Source organism: Antechinus flavipes, chromosome 5 (genome assembly GCF_016432865.1).
Source record: "Antechinus flavipes isolate AdamAnt ecotype Samford, QLD, Australia chromosome 5, AdamAnt_v2, whole genome shotgun sequence".
NCBI classification, from domain to species: Eukaryota; Metazoa; Chordata; class Mammalia; order Dasyuromorphia; family Dasyuridae; genus Antechinus; species Antechinus flavipes.
The window spans coordinates 241,879,042-241,902,444 of NC_067402.1; the positions used below are offsets into that span (position 1 = coordinate 241,879,042).

Genomic DNA, 23,403 nt, shown 5'->3' on the forward strand with positions numbered 1-23,403 from the left:
TTCAGAGTTCCTTGCCATCTATAAACACAAACAGGATGGAATTAGAATGTACTTTCAAATACTCCTTAGAAGCCCATGACTGATATCTGCACATCTTATAAACTTGGAGAACTCAAATATTGCACACTTACACACACACTGCAGATAACATCTCTTTATTCTATTAATCATACAAAACTCTTGACCAGTGATAGTGCTTTAATTTACAAGTGGCCATTAACAAGATGTTTACATGGGTTTACACTTAGCATGCCATATAGTGAAAACTCCAATTGAATTTTTGTGGCTCATTATCTTGAATGTTACTTTACATTTTTCTTTAAATAACTTTATCAATAATGTGACACTAAAATAATTTTACATGAAAAATGCAGAAACATAAAACAAATTTTCTAAATATTTTAGAAGAACATTCACATTCATTTTGTCATGGGTTTCTTTGTGGCTCTTCTATATATATGTTTACACTTTTATTCATATAAATATATGTGTGTTAATTAGATTAATGAGACACTGGTCCTATACAACTTTTAACAGTCGATTTTCAATTTTAAAATGTAATGGTATAAAAACAAGCAATATGTTAAAAGTAACAAAAGAGAAAATAAAAAATGCCATATGACATTTTCTAACTAGAACAAAATGAAATAAAGGTACATATTAGTGGCAGGCTATGCATTTTAAGGAATCATTTCCCCAGTTAAGCAAAAGTTGAAATGTAAACATTTATTCATTTCTATGTTGTTGTTTTTCAGATGGTTTAAAATGTCAATTTAGGTTGAAATATTGAGTTTAATTTTTTGCATATTTTACATAATGAATTCATTGTAATCTATGGTGTCATTTATGGCTCTTCAATAATGCCACAATGCATTACACCATCACTGTACAGAAAACAAACAGCATGGATGTTTACCACTCAGTAGAAAAACTAAAAACTAGGAAAAAAATGGAACTGTATATATTTGTTTCCTTAAATATTTGACTAAGAGAGATAGGTTTCAAAAAGTTATAAGTAACTTCACTGCCTCTCCCACAAAAGTTTTTTTTAATGTATATATGGCACAAATTGACAAGTTCTTTATACATCCCCAAACAGTGTGAATTCATCAAAAAGGCACTGTTTACAATACTCAGAAAGAATCTGGCAAATCTATTTCTGTGATATCTGAAGAGTGGAGGATATAATTTTAAGTACAATAATTAGACAAACCCTTATAAAAGTACAGAGTTACTGTTTAAATATATTTATAAAAGAAAAGTGACAGTGACCCTTTTAAGGAAAAAAAATCTACTAATTAACAAATATTTTCAATTCAGATTTTTGTCTCAGTAAATACAACTGGCAAAAAGATTTCCTTAGAGGCACAAAAGCATAAATATTAAATGAGTATTATATTTTACAAGGCAAAATTTAATATAATGCAAATGGCTATTTGTGCTAATATGAATAAAATTGTACTGTACCTTTATAAGTGCTACAAAAAAGTAGTGACATGTGAAATATTTAGGAAAAATTATCTATTGCTATAACTCTACTTAACATTTCACATGACTCACATACTCTTTTTTGATAAACCAAATGCATCTCACTAAAAGAAAACTAAAGGTTAACGTTTAAAAACAATAACATCATTTCTCTAAATTTTTATGCAGAAAAAGAGTAATAAAATGAGAAAACAGGTCGTAAGGAGTTTAGCCCAGAAGGAGGCACCAGCCTCAGATAACTGCAAACTATATAATCACAGTTTTTCTGAATCAATGTGTAGATGAAAAAACAGGTTACTCTCAAGTAAAGAACATTCAAGGTCAACACATGTTATGGCTAAATACAATTATGTGTTTTAAAGGATTCTTATACCAAGCCTATTACCAGCATTGGTCTAATACTAAGCCATCAATTCCTGAGTGTCATGTTAAGCTCACAGAAAGGTACTTTGTGTGACTAAAAACATTAGGATACATTGTATTCGATATGTGCTTTTAAGCATATAATTAAAAAACAGTCATGAAAAAATCTTTTTACTTTTGCAAATTTCGTGAAATATCCTCTGCCTCTTTAGTTAGAAATTGAACCTATATCAAATGTGTCTGGGATTAAGGAGCAAGCAACCACCTTTTAGTTGTGGTTAAGCAGGGATATTTTTCTAGCACATCTATATCTTAACAATTATATTCAAACAAAAGAAAATAGATTGACCTAGTCACCAACTACTCACCATCATCAATTCATCACCAAAAAAAGTTTGAATTTTAAACTAGAATTGAAATGTAAAGGTAACATAATATATGTACTAAATACACATTTAAATATCTTTTTAAAAACTACAACAGATATGTAGACAGGCTAAATACTGGCAGTGGAATGAATAAGTAGAGAAAAAATGCAAAGTATAAGTTGCAACATTGTGGTTCCTAATATGGAAATGTTTGATATAATCTTTTTTCTTTACCTATATGATTATTTTCAACTGAATAAGTGGGCATATTTATTTTGCTAATTATGCGGGAGAAATCGGATGTTCATGTGTGTATGTAAGATTCATATTACCCAAACATTCTACTTGGGATACTTAGTTCAGTCAGACGTAGCCTCCTCAATTTTCATAGTTTACCATGTGTCTTTTAATCTTAGTGGCTTGTAGTTTTTATTCTGTTAAAGTCAAAACTTGAGAATTACATCTTCTTTTTGCCCTTATCATCAGTAAGTCTCAGAATCTTATTTTCAATACTATATAAAAAGTCTTTTATAATATTAACTACTTTAAATAATTCACAAAAATTGCATCTGAAGATTATAAAAAGCTTGTAAAAATCCAAAAAAAAATCTAACATCTTAAATGTAAAAGCTAAACGATCTTACTTTGTATCATAGAGCTTTAAACATAAAACAAGATCTTATAGCAATATGATTTACATTTTTTAAATTACTAAGAATAAGGAGAAAATAAAGGATTAAGTTGCTGAACTCTTCTTAGGTATGTAACACTACTGTGTGTCTTAAAAGTAATTTTAAAAAATCATTTGCAGAATCTTTAGATCATTATTTCTCATTTTCTACCGTATCCTTTTGGCTTTGATGTAAAATTTTTAATAGTCTTCTGTGCTTTTTAACCATTAAACAGTTTAAGGTATAAATAAAAGTTCAAGAATTCTAAAACAAACCACTTACTGATGAAATTACTTGAATCATCTCATTTCTCTGTTTCATAAACGACTTAAAATTGCTCTAGGCTATCAGAGACAATACTCACTTTTGAGTTCTAGGGCATACATTAAAAAAAATTCAGATAATAAAGATAATTTAATACTCAACCAGGTTCCCCCCCCCAAAATTTACTACAATGAAGTTAAGTTCTCTTGTTTTCTTGAAATTTAGATTCATAATGGTGAAAGTGGTGGAAGGCCATGAATGTTGGCAGGTCTTGCTTAAAGAAATAAATTTACAGAAAATTTTTCTAAGATATGCTCAAGGAGTCATCAAACATGACAAAGACGATACAAAGGTCATTACTAGACATAGAGAAGAAGGTAGACTTTTCTATATGTACATACATAAACATGTCCATACCAAAAGTTACCTACATTAAACATATGCTAAGAGTCCACACAAAAAACAAAAACCCTTCATGTAAATTTGATTTTTGATCCAATGTCATTGTGTGTATTTGTGTGTACCATCAACATATTTTTCTTTTTGTTTCCAAAAAGAAAGAGATAAAAGTTAGGTCCTTTGGAAGTCATCTGTGTACAGTACAGCAAATTCTTTAGCTCTATTTCTCTATTTTTCCCTATAATGTAAGTCCTTATCAATAAAAGTTGTATGCCTGTTTTATAAAGAAAACTGATTACTGTACATAGTTGTACAAACTTAATAACCTTTCATTAATAACACAGTATGACTACAGATTGAAACATTACTATAGAATATATGAGTATTCTTAGGAACTAATACCTACAGGACCTATATGCACAGATGCACACAGATAAAAACACATGGATAAAAACAAGAAATATTCTGGCACTTACGCAATTTTCACGTTAACCAGATGGGAAATGTCTTGTTTCCGGTTAAGGATACAAGGCATGAGAGGTCAAACCTTCTAGATTTGTCTCTAAGATTCTTTTAAGAAATATTGCATTGTTTGAATAAAGTCCAAACCAACTTGAAAAATGGTCCCAGGCTAAATCTAATCATTCCATTTCATTCATTCAATTATAAAAGGAATTCTATTTAAACATGAAGTTTATTATGATCTGTAGCAAAATCAGCAGGAAAATGATGAAGTAGTCTCTTGGTTGTAGGAAATAGTCTGTGGCAGTTGAACTTGAAATAAGATGATTTCGTAGAGCCATAATATTTCTACAAAAAACAAAGCAATACATATTTATAGTAACTTGTTAAAAAATCACTATTGCAAGAGTATATCTAAATATGACTTAGAAGATTCCAAAATGCTTTTAATTGCATTCTCTCATTTAAGTCGTCAACTCTATAAACTAGGCAGGAAATACAATATTTGTACTTTAAATATGAAAACATTGGCTCAGAAAAGTTACAATGACCTAGTCAAAGTTATATGGCCAGTAGTAGAAAGAGTAAAAAACCAAAATCTTCTCATTTCTACTTCAGTACCTTGCTAAATCACATTCTAATACAGATATATAAATTATGGCACTAAGTATTTTCATGCAGAATCCTAGAACGTGTCTGCCAAACTCAAATTTCTTTAGATCTGTCACTAATGGAAAGCTAGATAATCTGTATATATGAAATAATCTATGAATATCATGAAGTTATAGAGTAACAAATGTATTATTAAAACATTATTTATTATATTTCTCCCTTTTTTTTCTTCCATTGCCTGCCTTATCCTAACAATGACGACTTCTTTTTTTTTTTTTTTTGGCTGAGGCAAATGGGGTTAAGTGACTTGTCAAGGGTCACACAGCTAGGAAGTGTTAAGTGTCTGAGACTAAATTTGAACTCAGGTCATACTGACTTCAGGGCTGGTGCTCTATCCACCGCACCACCTAGCTGCCCCTCCTAACAATGACTTTTAAACAGTTTAAATTTTACTTCATACTTAGCTGCTAGAGCCCTCCCAACATAGGGATTTTGAAGAGAAAAAAGGCATTCAATTTCATACAGGGGAAAAACTCCTTTGAAGTGTGTGTGTGTGTGTGTGTGTGTGTGTGTGTGTGTGTGTGTGTGTGTGTGTGTGTGCCAAAGCAGGAATAGAAGAAATATGAAGAAAGCCGACTTCTACAAACTCTATTCCAGTAGTTTATACTATAGAGGTTACTACATTACTGAAGATTATATTAGCATGGCACAAACTCTGGCAAGTTCTGTCACGATGGGACAGAATATATATTTGGAAACTATTTTCACAATGCTTTGAGCTAAGCTGAGGCTGATAGATGTTACCTGTAAGATGCTCCCTGAGACAGATTCTATTCTAGATTATATTCCTCTGAAGAAAGTTGTGAACCTGTAAGGTGATAATACCACCAACCACAGAAAGCTTAAAATCTACTTTAAGAGTTTTGTAGAGGGTTATGAGGGTCATGGGTGGACAAAGTCAGTAATGACAAAAAGAACTGACCTTGTACCTAATACATGCCGATGAAATAGGGGGCAGAAATCATGGTAGAGAAATGAAGATGGCACAGATTTGAGCTTGGCATCCTGAAATTCTGGGTTCCAAGAAGCCATGGTTATGTTTACTGTGATGAGAATTCAGTGTTTTCATAGATTATTGCATTGAGACAGAAAAGCAAGCTAAGCAGAGAGTTTTGGGACAAAGTCAAGCACAATCTGTAACCTTTTTCTACAGTGCTGAAGGTTTAACTGGATAGTTAACTATCACTCCTAGAAGAAAGCTGAAGACAGCAACCTTTTAGGTATGGATATAAAATGTCATTAACATTTATACCCTTTATTCTGGCTTCATATGTTTTATAACAAGATGCAAAATATCAATTAGGGAGTCAAAGCTATGGATCTGGGTAGATGACCAAAATAGCACTATAAAGCTGAGTATGGTTAAGAGATATACCGCCTGTTACAATGAAAAAGGGTAAAACCTAATAACTGAAGTAGCCTTTTGGATAGCCATCTTGGTCATTAAAACCTTTCAAATGAAAATACCAAACGAAGAAATTCTGAAGACACAATCCCAATTGTAATGACTAGGAAAAGGCAGAGTTCTCTAAAATTAAATTGATAGAGATGTAGATGAACTTTCAATGGCCAATGTAAGATTTTTAAGATATGACTGAAGCAAGGGCAGATAGTAAGGAATGATTATTAGAACATAGCATGGCTCTATAAGAATAATATCAGGTTTACTAAAGTTCAAAATTCAATCATTTATTAAGCACCTACAATGTACATAATACCTATAAAGTGTGCTAGGCTCTAGGCATTCAGCTGCAAAAATGAAAGTCTCTGTCCTCAAGGAGTTTAAACTCTATTGGAAGAAATAAGACATACGTGTATTAATATGTAATTAAAACAAGATATTTTGGGGGGAAGGGGTCATTAGTAAGCCAAAAGATCAAGTAAAACTTCTATAAAAGTAGTATTTGAGCTGAAGTAGAGGTAAGAAGGGAGTGCCTAAAGGCAACAAAAAGGTAGGGGTAAGGGAGTGTGTGTGTGTCTTTCTGTTAACATTTGGGAAATGAATGTACGTGTCTCTTTCTGTTAACATTTGGGAAATGAAAAGGCTCAATTAAGGGATAGACCACTACAATGTTCAAGACAGAAAGGATGATCATAATGGCTGATGGATAATATAAAGGGTGTTTGACCCTTCAACTATGCGCTCTCATATTAAATCCACAGCAGCAACATCAGTTTTAATCTGTTGTTGAATACAGCCCCAAAGCTGCAATGAATAGAACTGCTTTTATGTCAGAGAACAGTACCTCTCTCTTCATGAGTCAAAGATTGACTCAAATATGTACATATGTAGATGTATACATGTATACCACACCAAATAGTTAAATAATTACAGGGTCATCTAGCAGGAAGGCACTAACAGTTATGGGAACCAGAAAAGGATTAACCCAAAAGATGGTGCCTCAATTCCTTTTTAAGAGAAAAGAAGCACTCTCTAAGGTGGAAGACTTATGAATTAAATACTACTATAATCATTATGTATTACCTTTTAATTTCTTCCTGTGTTTGTTTTATAGATTCAATGGAACTCTGCAGGTCTGCAAGATCTATTGTCTTCTTTCTTCTTGAACTTGGTTTTGATACTTGAGCTAAAAAGACAATTTAGGATGGAAATGATGAAAAAATGAAATTCCATTCTTAAATGAAGGTGTTTTTTTTCCATTAAGGTTTCAATTATACAAAAAACATTTTCTAGGGGTGGATTTAATTTTTGTTAATTTATAGTAGTGTCTACTATATAGACACTAAATCTTTACACCCAAATAACTTTTAATTTTGCACAAGTAAATTTAAAGTAATAACTGAATTGGGTAATACTGGTTATAAGATTTATTTTTCTAAGTTATAATGCAAAGTATGGTATATTTTAAAAATGATCTTTTTATCAAGTACTGAATATATGACCTATAGATGCAGTTGAAGAGAAAGGACAGGAGAAAAATAAGTGGAGGAATTAAGTCAAAAGAGTAGAGATACTACTCTTCCCCACCACTGTCACTGAACAGATCAGAGGATCATAGATTTAGAGTTGAAAAGGAAAGAAGTTATTTAGAACCAACTCCTTCAATTTAAAGAAAAGGAAATCTATCTAGAAAGATTAAATAACTTTTAATCAAGATCACTGAGGTAATAATCAAGGGTAGAACTGGGATTCAAACCAAGGTCTGTGACTCTAGATCTTTCCATTGTGCTGTAATTCCTCCTAAGAGCTAGCACTATTTATAGCTTTTGTTATTTCTGTTAATGGTACAACCTTTTACTCATACATACTTGAAATCTCAGAAAGTTTTGACTTCCCATATTTCTTGGATTTAATATTTTATAAATCACCAAGTCCTATTGATTCTTCCTTCACAATATTCTCTCATGTGTTTCTTTTCATTTCTAATGCTATCATCTTGTTTTAGCATCTCTCCTACCCCATATCTAGATTTAAAATTGGTCTCTGTTTCCAGGTTTTCCCCTATTAAATCTATCCTGTTTATTGTTCCCTAGTTTATCTTTCTATAAAATATTACTTTCATTTCGTACTCCTTCTATACAATTAAATTAAAAGTTTTAGTTTAGCATAATGTCCATCCTGATTTGACCTGAACATAACTTTCAAGTTTTGTTTCCAACAATTCTCTTCAAAGAAAGAGTTGGAAAGGCTCTGAAAGGTCATCTGAATTCAACCCAACCCAACAAGAATTTTACAAAAAAACATTTTCTGTGTAAAAATCTCCACTGAAAGGAACTTTTTATTTAAGACAGTCCATTTTATCTTTAATTGCCAGGAAGGTTTTTTATTAAGGTGAGCTTAAATATGCCTTCTCCACTTCCCACTATTTCTAGTCCTCCCTCTGAAGTCAAGTAGAACAGGTCATATATAATATATAATAGTTATTTCCTATAAATCTTTTCTTCTCCAAATTAAATAAATCCAATCTCTTTCACTGATCTTCCTCTTATACAATCATTAATCATTTCCTGTTTTGCTGTCTCTATATAAGTTCCAGCTTGTCAATGCTGACCCAGAATCATGAACAATAATTCACATATGGCCTAAATAGAACAGAGTACAACACAATTTCCCTATTTATGGGCATTATACCTCTTTTATACTCTAAGATTGTTTTCAATTAGTTCTTTTATATTACCCCATTAGTACTTTTGAGATTAATCAAACTTACAAGAACCCCTAAGATCTTTCACTTAAACCATAGACCACTGCCACCATAAAATTTGTGCAGTTAATTTTTAAAAAACTAAGTTAGGATTTTGCATTTTTCTCATTTTATAAAATTTGGCCCACTGTTCAAGCTTATTAAGATATTTTAGGATCCTAAATCTGTCATCCCTTACAATAAACCTCACCATCTAAGCTTTATACTCCACATATTAAACTTGAACCCACGTAGAATGTTCTTTACTTTCTTCTTCACCTATCCATATTCTACTCATCCACTGAGCCTACCACATCTCATTTTTTAAACTTTGTTTTTAGTTTCCTCATTCCAAAGTAATGTTTCCCTCTCAACTCTTATAAGCATTTATTATCTATACTATTCATTTACCAGTTATTTAGTTAACTTTTCATGAATGTTTTAACTTCTCAACTAGACAATAAGCTTCTTGAAGGCAGAACTTCTTTGTACCTCCAAATGTATGTAGGCAGATTGTAACTACTGCATTAAAAATAGATTCATAAATGCTGGAGTCATGTAGTATAAGGATGAAAAATGACTTAATATGGTCAATATTAAGATTAAAATCTCTAAAAAGCAATTATTTGTATTGCTATAATTTCTGATTTTTACTAGGTATGTAATTGTACTTAACTTAAAGTGAAATACTATGCTTACTTTTTCAAAAGGCAATGATGGAAAGCTCACAAATATTTGTTGAAATGAACATGCTATAATCTAGCGATTTCTTAGAAGTCAAAAAGCAAAAGCTAGTAAAATATCGTTATTGACTTATATAGCAACTCCTCCCCAAATTTCCCATAGTGTCATTACTTTCAGAAAAACTTATTAGTCACCTCAAGCAGGCACCAGCTTCCCTCCCATCCTCCCACCCTCCAAAATACCTATTCTACTTTGTTAAGAATCATTTTCTTAAGTTTTAGAATATTTTTTTTTCTTAGTATATGCCTTTTATAAGGCATATATATGCTATATGCTACATGCTACAATGAATAGTAATACCTTCACTTCCAGAGGAGTCCTGGATATCAAGTTCTGGAGAGGAATAGCCTTTTACCACTTTCTTCGGTTGCCTACTTGGCTTATGCTTCATTTTGGGAACACTAACCTGAAATTAACAAATTTATGAAATTGACTGGGAAATTTATATAAATTATATAAAATTGTATATAAAATTTATATAAGGAAAAAAATGTTGTTTATCTTTCATTCTCAAAGAGGACCATGACATCAGAGAAGTGATGCCATGACATGCAACTGACTTGGAGTTAAGTGAGAGAGAGCTGTGCAAAGTTACTGACCTCATTTTCTCCTCCAGAACTATTTGGGTTTAGTGGCAAGATATAGACACACGTCTATATGCATGCATATATATATATATATATACACACACATACACACACACACACATACATATACACACACACACACATATATACATACATAGATAGATATTCTATAAAGATAAGGACAACTGGAGGTAGCCTTGATGCAGTGGGAGACCATAAAGGACAAGCAATGACAATAATAACAAAATATGACAACAGGAAATATTATAGTCTTTGAGTAAAAGTTAACAGTCTAGTTTCTTTCTTTCTTTTTTTTTTTAAATAACTTTTTATTGACAGAACCCATGCCAGGGTAATTTTTTTACAGCATTATCCCTTGCACTCATTTCTGTTCCAATTTTTCCCCTCCCTCCCTCCATCCCCTCCCCCAGATGGCAAGCAGTCCTTTACATGTTGAATAGGTTACAGTATATCCTAGATACAATATATGTTTGCAGAACCGAACAGTTTTCTTGTTGCATAGGGAGAATTGTATTCAGAAGGTATAAATAACCCGGGAAGAAAAACAAAAATGCAAGCAGTTTATATTCATTTCCCAATGTTCTTTCTTTGGGTGTAGCTGCTTCTGTCCATCCTTGATCAATTGAAACTGAATTAGCTCTCTTTATCGAAGAGATCCACTTCCATCAGAATACATCCTCAAAGAGTATTGTTGTTGAGGTATATAATGATCTACTAGTTCTGCTCATTTCACTTAGCAACAGTCTAGTTTCTTTGCCATATGAAGCATGTGAAGGTGAAATAAAACTAAAAAGATAAATTGGCACCTAGCTGTAGAGGGACCTTAAAATATGCTGAATTTACAATTTATTCTAGAACCAAGAGAGAGAATCAACATCAAGACCTTTAGACATAATCAAAGGCAAATATAAGGAAAATCATCCCAAAAGTTTGAGCTCTACAAAAGTGGAATAAACTGCCAAAGGAAGTGGTGGGTTCCCTCTAATACTAGATGACCATATATCAGATGTGTTTTACAACAAATTCATGTTTAGATATGGATTGGATGACCTCTACTGCTCCTTCCAACTTCAATTTTGTAAGAGTTTTCATTTCTATTTTATTTACATAACAAAACAAAATGTAAAATATTTATCAAACACCAATTACACACAAAGTACTGTGTCAGTTCAATTTCGTTACAGTATAGAATGCATATGAGTTAAACCATGAGAATAAGGTTAGAAAGATAGCCTGCCAAAATGTTTGTGGCAGCCCTGTTTGTAGTAGCTAGAAGCTGGAAAATGAATGGATGCCCATCAATTGGAGAATGGTTGAGTAAACTGTGGTATATGAATGTTATGGAATATTATTGTTCTGTAAAGAATGACCAGCAGGATGAATACAGAGAGGACTGGCGAGACTTACATGAACTGATGCTAAGTGAAATGAGCAGAACCAGGAGATCATTATATACCTCAACAACGATACTGTTTGAGGATGTATTCTGATGGAAGTGGATCTCTTCGATAAAGAGAGCTAATTTGATCAAGGATGGACAGAAGTAGCTACACCCAAAGAAAGAACACTGGGGAATAATATAAACTGCTTGCATTTTTGTTTTTCTTCCCGGGTTATTTATACCCTCTGAATTCAATTCTCCCTGTGCAACAAGAAAACTGTTCGGTTCTGCACACATATATTGTATCTAGGATATACTGAAACCTATTCAACATGTAAAGGACTGCTTGCCATCTGGGGGAGGGGGTGGAGGGAGGGAGGGGAAAAATCGGAACAGAAGTAAGTGCAAAGGATAATGCTGTAAAAAAATTACCCTGGCATGGGTTCTGTCAATAAAAAGTTATTTAAAAAAAAAATAAAGATAGGCTGCAATGTCAGGACAAAAATTAAAAAGGGAAGCTATTGGAGGCAGGGAGCTTATTTAGGAGATGCTCCTATTACTTCTCAACAAATACAACTTCTTCCAAAAGAGTTTTCTATCTAGCACTAGTCAGCAAATTATTTGTGTCCTGTTTTTCTCAATCTCTGTATGCAGTCAGTTACCAAATCCTCTAGCTCTGTCCCTTTCCTATTTTCCCCAGTTTCTACTTCTACTTCTACCATTCTTTTGAATCTATCCTTCACAATACTCTTAAGAATAATACTTTCCAGATACAGATCTGATCCAATTCTTTTCCTATTCTAAAACCTTAAATGGCTCTTTCAAATTAAAATATGGACTCTTTAGACTGACCTTCAAGGCCTTCCATAATCTGCTTGAGGAAGCCAATATGGAAAATGTACAGTAAGATTTACTAAACTGTTCAAACTCTTTGACTCAGTGACCCCACTACTAGTATTATATTATAAAAGTGAGAGGCAATGTGGCATAGTGGATGATGAGCTGGACTTGGAATCAAGAAGATCTATCCTACTGCAAATACTTATTATGTGATCTTGGGTTATCTATCTATCTATCTATCTATCTATCTATCTTTGGGCCCCAACTTCATTATCTGTAAAAAGAAGGGGCTAGACTTAATGACCTATAAGTTCATTTTTAGCTATAACTCTAAGATCTTATTTTATCAAAAGGAAAAAAAATCACATCTGTACAAAAATATAAGTTTTATTTTTAATAATAAAAACAAAGAAGCAACCTAAATGTACAACTGGAAAACAGTTGAATATATGGTGACATATCAACATAAGAGTATTACTGCAACATTAAAAAATTGGAAATTTGGAAAAATAATCCCAAAATATATAAAGTTTTATCCAAAGCTATGCAGAATGAAGAAAGAATCAGGACAAATAATATACAATAACCAGATTGTATTCAATCACCAGATAAAAATGATTACCATTAAAAAATTGGAAAAAATACTTAAAAGATTGGAAAGGGGCATAGAAACAAGCAGGACTTTTTTGTTATTTAGTTGAAATTAAAATAAACTTTTCAAAAAAAGGACAAGGATAGGCACCAGACCTATGATTTCATTGGTACAGGGAATGCCTACATGAAGCAAATACTTCTACCAATGCAGGTCTACAGCACCTCTGCAACTTAAAACTTTACAAGAGTTATCCAGAGCCCTGACAACTTAAGTAGAAACTGCCTAATCACACAACACAATATATATATCAGAAGAAGGGTCTGATACTACATTTCCTGACTTAAAGCCAACTTTCCAACAACTACTTCATGTTTCAAAATAAATAGCAGATAATTTTAAATTTTTGATTTTTATAAAGAGATTTTTTAGCTTTTCCAATTGCTACATATCTATGCTGAAAGCATTAATAAAAACAACTATATTTAATTACATTTTGAGAGCATAGCATACCATTGGTGTCCGATGTCTGACTTTAGTTTGAATGACACCATCCTTTTCAAACTGTATCAGATCATTCAGAGGATCCCATGGTCGGGTACTATTGAGAATGAAAAAAAAATCTGTTTAGAGGCATTTTCATCACAAAAATATTCCTTAAGGAGCCTTCCTTAATATGACATGATGCTCTCTGCTAGACAAAAAGAAGATATACTGCCACTTCTTGATAAGCTTATATTACTACTACATGGAATAAAGCTTTATTTTTTAAAAAACCACCAGAAAGGACTCTTCTGTAAGCAAGAAACTGTCTAACATGGGTTCATCATTTAAAACAGCAAATGACAAACACAATGGTTGCTTATTAAACACATACTATCGGCAAGGCCTAGTTACTTTTTATTTAAAAAAAAAAAACAAATAGAATAAGTCACCTCCTGCAAAGAATCATGGGTGAATATAAAATTTTCACAAATAAGAATATGATAAGGAAAACTGGCATGGAAAGAATTAAGAACTGAGGAAATGAAGGAAAGCTTCCTTCAGGAAGGAGGTGGCACCTGCCCTGAGCCTTAAAGAATGATCAAGATTCTAAGATGTGTGTATATTAATCCCTCTCTAAGCCAATTCCAATGAAAGTAAAGTTTAAGCATGCCTTCCCCCACCATACCTTTGTGTAAGAGTACTTTTGTGCCTTTTATATTGGATTAAAATTTGCCCCACTGAGTGTAAATCTAAAAATAGATTTCAAATAACACTAGATTAAATTACCACAACAGAAAGAGAATGGATCAGTGATTAATACTGGTACTGGAAAGTGCCTGGTGAGAAACTTCCTCTAATTCAAATCAGAAACGTCTCTGCAAACTAGAGTTTATAAAAAATGTCTAGAACACTAAAAGGTTATACTAAAGGTACAGGTCGAAGTCAAATATGTTCCAAAAGCAGGATTTGAACCATATTTTCTGGTTCTAGGGTCCATTCCTTCATAGCATTTGAGTTCAATTAAGATTTTGCCACTTGATCCATGTGGAACTTTGAGAAAGTCAAGGCTAGAACAGAGGATTTTCAAGATTTTTTTCAGTCTCAAATATTATCATCCCATAAGATAAGAATTATCAGACTACCTGAAAGCTAAAAACTTCCTAAATATTACAAGAAATAAATGGAAAGTACCTTGAAATTTTAGAAGAGGTGAAAGTAGAAATGGAAAAAAAAATTCAAAGTGCATTGTAGGCAAGAGATGAATGCTTTTGCAAGGCACAGATAGAGTTTGATGTTCAAAGAACAAAATTTAGTACAATTTGGCTTTATTACATACAGTTCAGTTTCCCTACTGGAAGCTCAGCATTATGAAATAAAACTCTTATGGCAGGTAAGGGCCAGACTATCAATGATCCTACACACTAGACAGAGGCACTTTAGTCTCTTTCTGGGCAAGAGACTCAGACCTGTACTTTAGTAAGCTTATTTTTGCAGCAGTGCAGAACCTCATTTAACAATACTCTCACCATTTAATTTTATAATGTAAGCACACTAAGTTAAGATCATAACCACTCTAATATGCCAGGATTCAATTTTAAAATTTCTATTAAAAACAGTAACAGAAATGTGCTAAAAACTGCAACAACCCTCTCCCCCTCCTCCCAAATGTTCTATTTACTATAAGCATTTTAAGTTACTCACTCAGAAAATCTGTAATGCCATTCTCCTGTGACTGAATCGAGTTCAAATAACTTGCAAACCCATTCTTCATTCTTCCCTTTCCGTTCTCTAGCAGCCTTTCTTTGAGCTTCTTCTAAAACATATTTCTCTTGAGTAGCTTCTGTCTGATCTTTGGCATTTATGGCCCGAGTAACCCGTTGCCACAGCCTGGGTATATAAGAAGAAAATAACTTAAAAGTGAAACTTTCTAAAAGGTATTATAATCAATCTCTGTGCTTGTTTTTGAAATATAAATTTAATTAAACAATCTTTATTCCCAAAGAGCTTCCATTCTAATATGAGCAATAACAAAGGTATATAAAAGTATATAAAAATAAATATAGTATTAGGACAACAGAAACAGCTGAAAAGCTTCATGTAGAAAGTTATACTTAAGCTGCCTTTTTTGCATATGCTTTTTTTATATTTTTAATTTAATGTTTTATTTCCCCCCCCAATTACATGCAAAAACAATTTTTAACATTCTTTAAAATTTTAAGTTCCAAATTCTCTCTTCTTCTCTCCTCCAATGAGAAGGCAAACAAATTGATTGAAAGGTTACACATATGCAGTCATGCAAAATATATTTTCATGTTTGACATGTTGTAAAAGAAAATACAAAAGAAAAAGAAAAAAGTAAGAGAAAAAGTATACACTTCTATCTGCATTCATACTGCATCTGTTCTTTCTCAGGAGAAGGATAGAATTTTTCATAATAAATCCTTAACAACTGTATTGCTGGGAATAGCTAGGTCATTCAGGGTTGATCATGCTACAATATTAGTTATTATAGACAGTGCTCACTTGGTTCTGCTAATTCACTTTGTATCACTTCACATTTGTCTTTCCAGATTTTTCTGAGCATTCTGCTCATCATTTCTTAAAGCACGATAGTACTACATCACAGTCATTTTAGAACAGCTTGTTCAGTCATTCCTTAATTAATAGATAAACCACTAAAAAAATTGCTATAAATATTCTTGTATCTATAGGTTCTTTTGCTTTTCATTTTTTTATCTCTTTGAAATACAAACTATCAGCCTTACTAAACATATTCTTCTACATACAAATTATCTATGCATACAGCCTTACTATATTTCCCACTACTAACAAAAATACAATGATCTTGCAACTCTAGTAATAGTCAAAGGGTATGTATGGTTTTATAGGCTTTTGGGAATAGTTCCAAATTGCTCCACAGAAGGGTTAACTTAGTATGCAACTTCACCAACTGCCTTAGTGTTTCATTTTCCCACATCCCCTCTTAACATTTGTCTTTTTTTTTTTTTACTGCCACATTAGCCAATTTGATAGGCATAATGTAGCTAATTCAATAGCAATATAACAGTATTTTTCAAATGACCAAATCTAGCTTTGCTTATTTGAAAGATACCTGTTCATATCATTTGACTATTTAATCAATTAAAGAATGGCTCTTGTTTCTGTAAATTTGCCTCTGTTCTCTATATAACTAAGAAAAGAGGTCTTTATTGAAGATACTAGCCATATTTTTTTTAATAGTTATGATTACTATTTATTTCCCTCTATCCCATTTTCCCCATCCTACTTTCTCTATCCTTTCACTCTGTCCCTCCCACAAGTGTTTTGCTTCTGACTCTTATCTCCTCCCCAAAACAACCTCCATTATAATATGCAAACACACACACTCTCCTCCCCCCTCCCCGCCCCTTTCTCTCTCTCTCTTTCTCTCTCTCTCTCTCACACACACACACACACACACACACCCCTTTCCTTTTATCTTCCCCTCTTACTTTCCTGTATGGTAAGATAGATTTCTTTACTGAACTGAGTCTGTATATTAATCCCTCTCTAAATTAATTCCAATGAAAGTAAGGTTTAAGCAAGCCCTCCCATCTTGCCTCATTTGTAAAAGTGCTTTTGTGCCTTTTTACACTGGATTAAAATTTACCCCATTGAGAGTAAATCTTAAAAAAAGAGTTCCAAGTAACACTAGATTAAATGACCACAACAGACAGGGAATGGACCAGTGATTTTACGGTACTGGAAGCTCCTGGTGAGTAACTTCCTCTAATTCAAACTAATTCTAATTCTGAGTTAATTCTAACTGAATTGGCTCTAGGGCCCATTCCTTCAGAGCATTTGAATTCAAGCAGGATTTTGCCACTTGATCTATGTGGAGCCTTGGGAAAGTCAAAGCTGGAACAGATGATGTCCAAAGTTCTTTTCAGTCTCAAATTTTATCATCTCATAAGATAAGAATTATCAGACTACCTGAAAGCTACAATTAAAAGAAAAAAAAAACTCACTCAGTATTACAAGAAATAAATGAAGAAAAGTTCTTGAAATTTTAGAAGAGGGGAAAATAAAAATAGAAAAAAAAAATATAATAATCACCAACTGAAAGAGATAACAGGATGAAAACATACAGGAATATTATACCCAAATTTCAAAATCTCCAGATTAGGAGAAAATGTAAGAAACAAGAAAAAAATAATTCAAATACTGTGGAGCCAATTAGAATGAAAAAAAGACCTAACAGCTGCAACACTTAAGAGAGTATAGGTCTTTTAGCATCCTATATTTCAAAGAGTAAAAGAGCTGGGGTTACAGCCAAAAATAACTTACCCAACAAAATATAATCTTGAATGAAAAATAATGGTTATTAAACAAATTGATAAGACTTTCAGGGTTTTTTAATCATAATATACAAAGTAAATATCAAAGTCTAATTACAAGAGATTCAAACTATTTTTTATAAGCAGAAATATAAACTGTATTCTTAAGACTGTCATTAGTAATTGGGTAATTCAAAAGACTTGGGATGATCTGGATATGATGTGGTGGGTTGCTTTTTAACCTATTTTTCTTTTTTGAGAGGCAATCAGGGTAAATGACTTGCTCCAGGGTCACACAATATCAAATTTGAACTCAGGTCCTCTTGAGTCCAGAGCTGTTCCTCTAGTTGCTCCTGATGTAGTGATTCTAAAAAAACCAAAGCTGTGTAGGAAAAAGTAAAATGAGCAATTATATCATGTAAATAAAGCACAAAAGGACAAAATGATAGAGAAGAATCAAATGAGGGTGGAAGGCTGGTAGTGCTGGAACTGCACTCTCATCAGATCTGGATTAAAGAGGGAACTATATACATCTAGAAGAGAATAAATAATATAAAAAATTTTCTAAATTTATAAAGAAATAGGAGGATAAGGTAATATAGGATAAAAGGTAAGGGGCTTTTAGAAGGGTATACAGATTAAGATTTAGATAGAATAGAGAGAAGAAAGGGGAAAATAGAAAGAGGAGTGGATAGAGCAAGGGAAAGGAGAATTAGGAGAGAGAATAATGAAGAGATTCTTTAAAAGATTATAGGAGACCGTGGCTAGAAGTAAACTAGAGGAGGGACAGAATAAAGAACAGTGAAGAAAAATAGGATAAAGAGAAATATACAACTTATAATTTTCTAAGTTATGATACACACACACATACACATATCCACCCACAAACCCACTCACATATACATATACCTATATAGACACATACAGAAAGCAACCTGCATACATTTATATAAATATATACATGTATGTACCCATATGTAAACATGCATGTAAAATAACAGTATGGCTGACATATAATGCAGATTTCTCTTGATTGAATCTTTAAGTTTAACTCTGTCAAAGTCAAGAATTTCAAGGTAATTAATGAAAAAAGGCAAAGAAAGGTGGCCTATCTGTATCAGATCTAAAACAATATTATAAAGCAGCAGTCATCAAAACCATTTGGTACTGGCTAAGAAATAGTTGTGGATAAGGTAGATACAGAAGATAGAATAGTCACTGACTATAGCAATCTATTGTTTGATAACTCAAAGCTTCCAGCTTCTGGGTTAAGAACTTACTATTTGACAAAATAGCTGGGAAAACTGGAAATTAGTATGGTGGAAACTAGGCAATTGATCAATATCTAATATCCTATACCAAGATAAAGTTGAAATGAGTTTATGATTTAGATAGAAAAGGTGAAACTATAAGTAAATTAGGAAAACAAAGGATAGTTAACCTCTCAGATTTGTGAAGAAGGAAGGGATTTATGGGCAAAGAACTAGAGAAATGCAAAATGGATAATTTTGATTACATTAAATTAAAAAAGATTTTGTATAAATAAAACTAATGCAACCAAGATTAGAAAGAAAGCAGAAAGCTGGGGGAAAATTTTTTACATCTAGTGTTTTTGACAAAGCCTTTATTTCTGAAATATATAGAGAACTGACTCAAATTTATAATACAAACCATTCCCCAGTTGATAAATGACCAAAAGATATGAACATATGTCATTTCTAGTCATATGAAAAAATGCTCTAAATCACCAAAAATGCAAATTAAGAAAAATCTGAGGTACCATCTCACACCTCTCAGATTGGCTAAGATGACAAGAAAAAGTAATGATAAATGTTCGAGGGGATGTGACAAAACTGGAACACTAATGAATTGTTGATAGTTGTGAATTGATCCAAGGATTCTGGAGAACAATTGAACTATGCCCAAAGGGCTATCAAATAGCACATATTATTTGATCCAGCATTGTCTTTACTAGGTCTGTATTCCAAAGAGATCATAAAAAGGGAAAAGAACCCACATGTGCAAAAATGTTTGAAGCAGCCCTTTGTGTAGTGGCAAGGAAATGGAAACTGAGTGGATGCCTATCAATTGGGGAATGGCTGAATAAGTTATGGCATATGAATGTTAATGTTCTGTAAGAAATGACAAGCAGGCTGATTTCAGAAAATCCTGGAAAGACTTGAATGAATTGAAGCTAAGTGAAGTGAGTAGAACCAAGAGAACATTGTACACAACAAGATTATATGATGCTAAACAATGATGGACTTCCTTCTTTTCAGCATTTGTGATGTAAAAGAACCATCTGCATCCAGAGAGAGAACTATGGAATGTGGATCAAAGAATAGTATTTTCACTTTTTTGTTGTTGCTACTTATTTGCTTGTTCTTTTTTCTTTCATCTTTTGATCTGATTTTTCTTGTGCAGCATGACGAGTATGGAAATATGTTTAGAAGAATTCCATGTTTAACCTATATTGGATTGTTTCCTGTCTATAGAGGATAAAGGGGGAGGGCGGGAGAAAATTTGGAACACAAAGTTTTGCAAAGGTAAATGTTGAAAATTATCTTTGCGTGTATTTGGAAAAACAAAAATCTATTTTAAATTTTTTTAAAAAGAAATACACATTTAATTTTTAAAAAGTTTCTTTGTCTCAGATTAATAATTACTAGCCATATTTTTTTTCCTAATAAATTCTATTCCTAATCTTTGTTGTAGTGTTTGTATAGATCATCTTGCCCTACTCCTGCCAACTATTTGCTTTAATTCTGCCCTTAAATTGCCTCGCTATTACTTAAACTTCTCCTACCCCTGGATGCTTCCCTTTGCTTCCCCCACCATCCATCTCATTCCCCTTTATAAATTTTGCTATACCTTCATGCTGTATATGCTTTTTATATTACTTCCCCTCCCATCCATCTCTCTCTACTTATTTCTTTTGTTGTTGTTGCTGAGCAATTGGGGTTAAGTGACTTGCTCAGGGTCACACAGCTAGGAAGTGTTAAGTGTCTGAGACCACATTTGAACTCAGGTCTTCCTGACATCAGTCTTTATAAATTTTGTTATACCTTAATGCTACATATGCATTTTATATAGAAAGAGTCTATTTAACCCATTCCCAATGTGAACAGGTTTTCAGAACTATGGGCCCTCCTTCCCTTTCTAATGTCTTTTTGTCTACTCTTCCTCTGCACCTCATCTGTATAACATATTTACAGTTTTTACATTTTTTCTAGGTAGTTTCACTTTTTAGTGTCAGGTCATATTCAACTCCTTGCCAATCTTTCTGTTGAACTGCTCAGTTGCTGATGTCAATTTAAAACATATGGTATACATTTCTATGAAAAAAACAAAATGATCTATCCATGTTAAGTTCCTTGAAAGTGATCTTTTACTATGGTTCTTATATGTTAAATTTTCTATTGAATTGGTTAAGAGAAAACCCTGAAAAATCTGCAAGTTGTCCCTTTTTTCTCATTTTAGATAATATTTTAGATAATTTTGTTGGAGAAAACTGTTCGGTTCTGCACATGTATATTGTATCCAGGATATACTGTAACCTATGAGGGAGGGGAAAAATCGTAACAGAAGTGAATGCAAGGGATAATGTTGTAAAAAATTACCCTGGCATGAGTTCTATCAATAAAAAGTTATTTTAAAAAAATAGATAATTTTGTTGGATATGATATATTTTTTTGGCCACAGAGGTACCTAGTTCTTTTGATTGTCAGTAGATATGATTTCAAGATCTGCAGTCTTTTATTGTGCTGCTGTGATAAGTTCTATAAAATTCTAATTGTAACTATCTGAATTATTTGTTCTTTTTTTTTTTTGTGTGTGTGTATAATCTTCTCTTGGATCTGGGGGTTTTGAAATTTGACAATATTCCTATGTATTTCCTACAAAGGATCTCTTTGAGGTGGTCATCAATGGATTTTTTTCTCTTACCACTTTTCCCTCCCGTTCTATCATCCAGGACAATTTCTTTTTCTTATTTCTTGCATTATTGTGTCAAGGTTCTTTTTTTGGTCACAGCCTTCAAGTAGTCCAATTATTCTTTATTTTCTTTCTTCATCTGTTCTACACACCTGTTGTTTTTTTATGTTTCACATTCTGCTCCATTTTTTCATTATATTGTTTTGTTATTTCTTGTTCTCTTATAGCTTCACTGATTTTCCCTTGCCCAATTCTTGCCCAGAGTTATCCTTTTCTAGTTAGTTAACTTTTTTTTTTTTTAAATAATCTTGTTTTTCCTGGATGGTTTTTATTTTTTATTTTTAGTTTTTCTTCAATGTCTCTCATTTAATTTTTAAAATTCTTTTTTGAGTTCTATAAATTCTTTCTGGACAGAAAGGCTTTATTGTTATTCTTAGGATAGAAGAAGCTTTTTATTTTTTAAAAAAAGGAGTGTCCTCCTCTGAAGATGAACCTCAGTTTTCCCTATTTCCATAATAAGTGTCTGTGGTTGGGTCTTCTTTGCCTGTTCTTCTTTCTTTCTTTCTTTCTTTTTTCAATGAGAAGTATTAGTTTAAGTACTCTTAAAGGCTGATGCCTCTAGTTTCACTACAGCTCTCCCCTCTGACCTGGGAACCACCTCCCACCCCCAAATTCCACCTTTCTATAAATGCCAACCCCACTTCCTCTGCACTCACTGGGTATGCTGGCTCCTTCCCACCCAGGGCCACATCTCTGCAGCACAACAGGGCCTGGTGTTCCTAATCAGCTGAGGTTCACTTGATTTTCTTGCACTCTGACCTCTGACTCTGCATGCAATCCAGTAGGTGAAAATTTCTGTGGTTTCAGCTGAGACTTCAGCCAAACCCAGCTAGTCCAAGAATTCCGTACTTGGTTTTCTGTAGAGCTAACCTGGAAGTATTTGCACTTCACACTGATTAATCCTGACCTGGGGTTGTCTTTCTATGTTCTTGGGTTGTATCAGGAGGATCCCTGTGCTACCCCCAAGTCTTTTTGATTTTTCACCAGTCTATGTTTGCCCTGAAGTGCAAATTTGTTTTGTTTATGGGGGCAATATGGAGAGCTTGAAATTTACTGACTTATTACACCATCTTTCCAGAATCCTCCCCACAAATTATAACTTTGATTGTGAATGGGATTAATTCACCCATAAAACTGAAATGGATTGTAGAATGGATTAAAAACTAGAATCTGACAATATGTTATTTATTAGAAACATGTTTAAAAAAGAGAGATACACAGAGTTAAAATAAAGGGCTAAAGCAGAAAAGCAAAGGTAGCAACCATTGTATCGATAAAGTCAAAGCTAAAATACATTTATTTTATTTTTTTAAATTATAACTTTTTATTTACAAAATATATACATGGGTAATTTTTCAACATTGACCCTTGCAAAACCTTCTGTTCCAATTTTCCCCTCCTTCCCTTCACCCCCTCCCCTAGATGGCAGGTATAGTCCAATACATGTTAAATATGTTAAATATATTCTATGAAATACATTTAATTTTAAAAGATGGACAGAGAAACTATATTATAATAAAAGACATCACAGATAATGAAGTAATATCAATACTAAATTTATATGCACCAAATATAATAGCTTTTAAATTTTAAAAAGAAAAGCTAAATGAC

General features: G+C 32.7%; 1 protein-coding gene across 6 annotated transcripts in view; it reads right to left on the reverse strand.

Moving 5' to 3' along the window:
• Positions 1-139: 139 nt before the first annotated feature.
• The window catches only part of OSBPL8 (oxysterol binding protein like 8), a 224,415-nt gene continuing 201,151 nt past the window's right edge, over positions 140-23,403 (reverse strand). For all 6 annotated transcript variants that reach the window (XM_052001513.1, XM_052001514.1, XM_052001511.1 and 3 more), the window contains 5 exons: positions 15,185-15,370; positions 13,511-13,598; positions 9,877-9,982; positions 7,173-7,275; positions 140-4,363 (listed from right to left, as the gene is read on the reverse strand). In XM_052001513.1, coding sequence (XP_051857473.1) covers positions 4,231-4,363; positions 7,173-7,275; positions 9,877-9,982; positions 13,511-13,598; positions 15,185-15,370 — 616 coding nt within the window. In that variant the 3' untranslated portion in view covers positions 140-4,230. The remainder of the gene's footprint in view (positions 4,364-7,172; positions 7,276-9,876; positions 9,983-13,510; positions 13,599-15,184; positions 15,371-23,403) is intronic.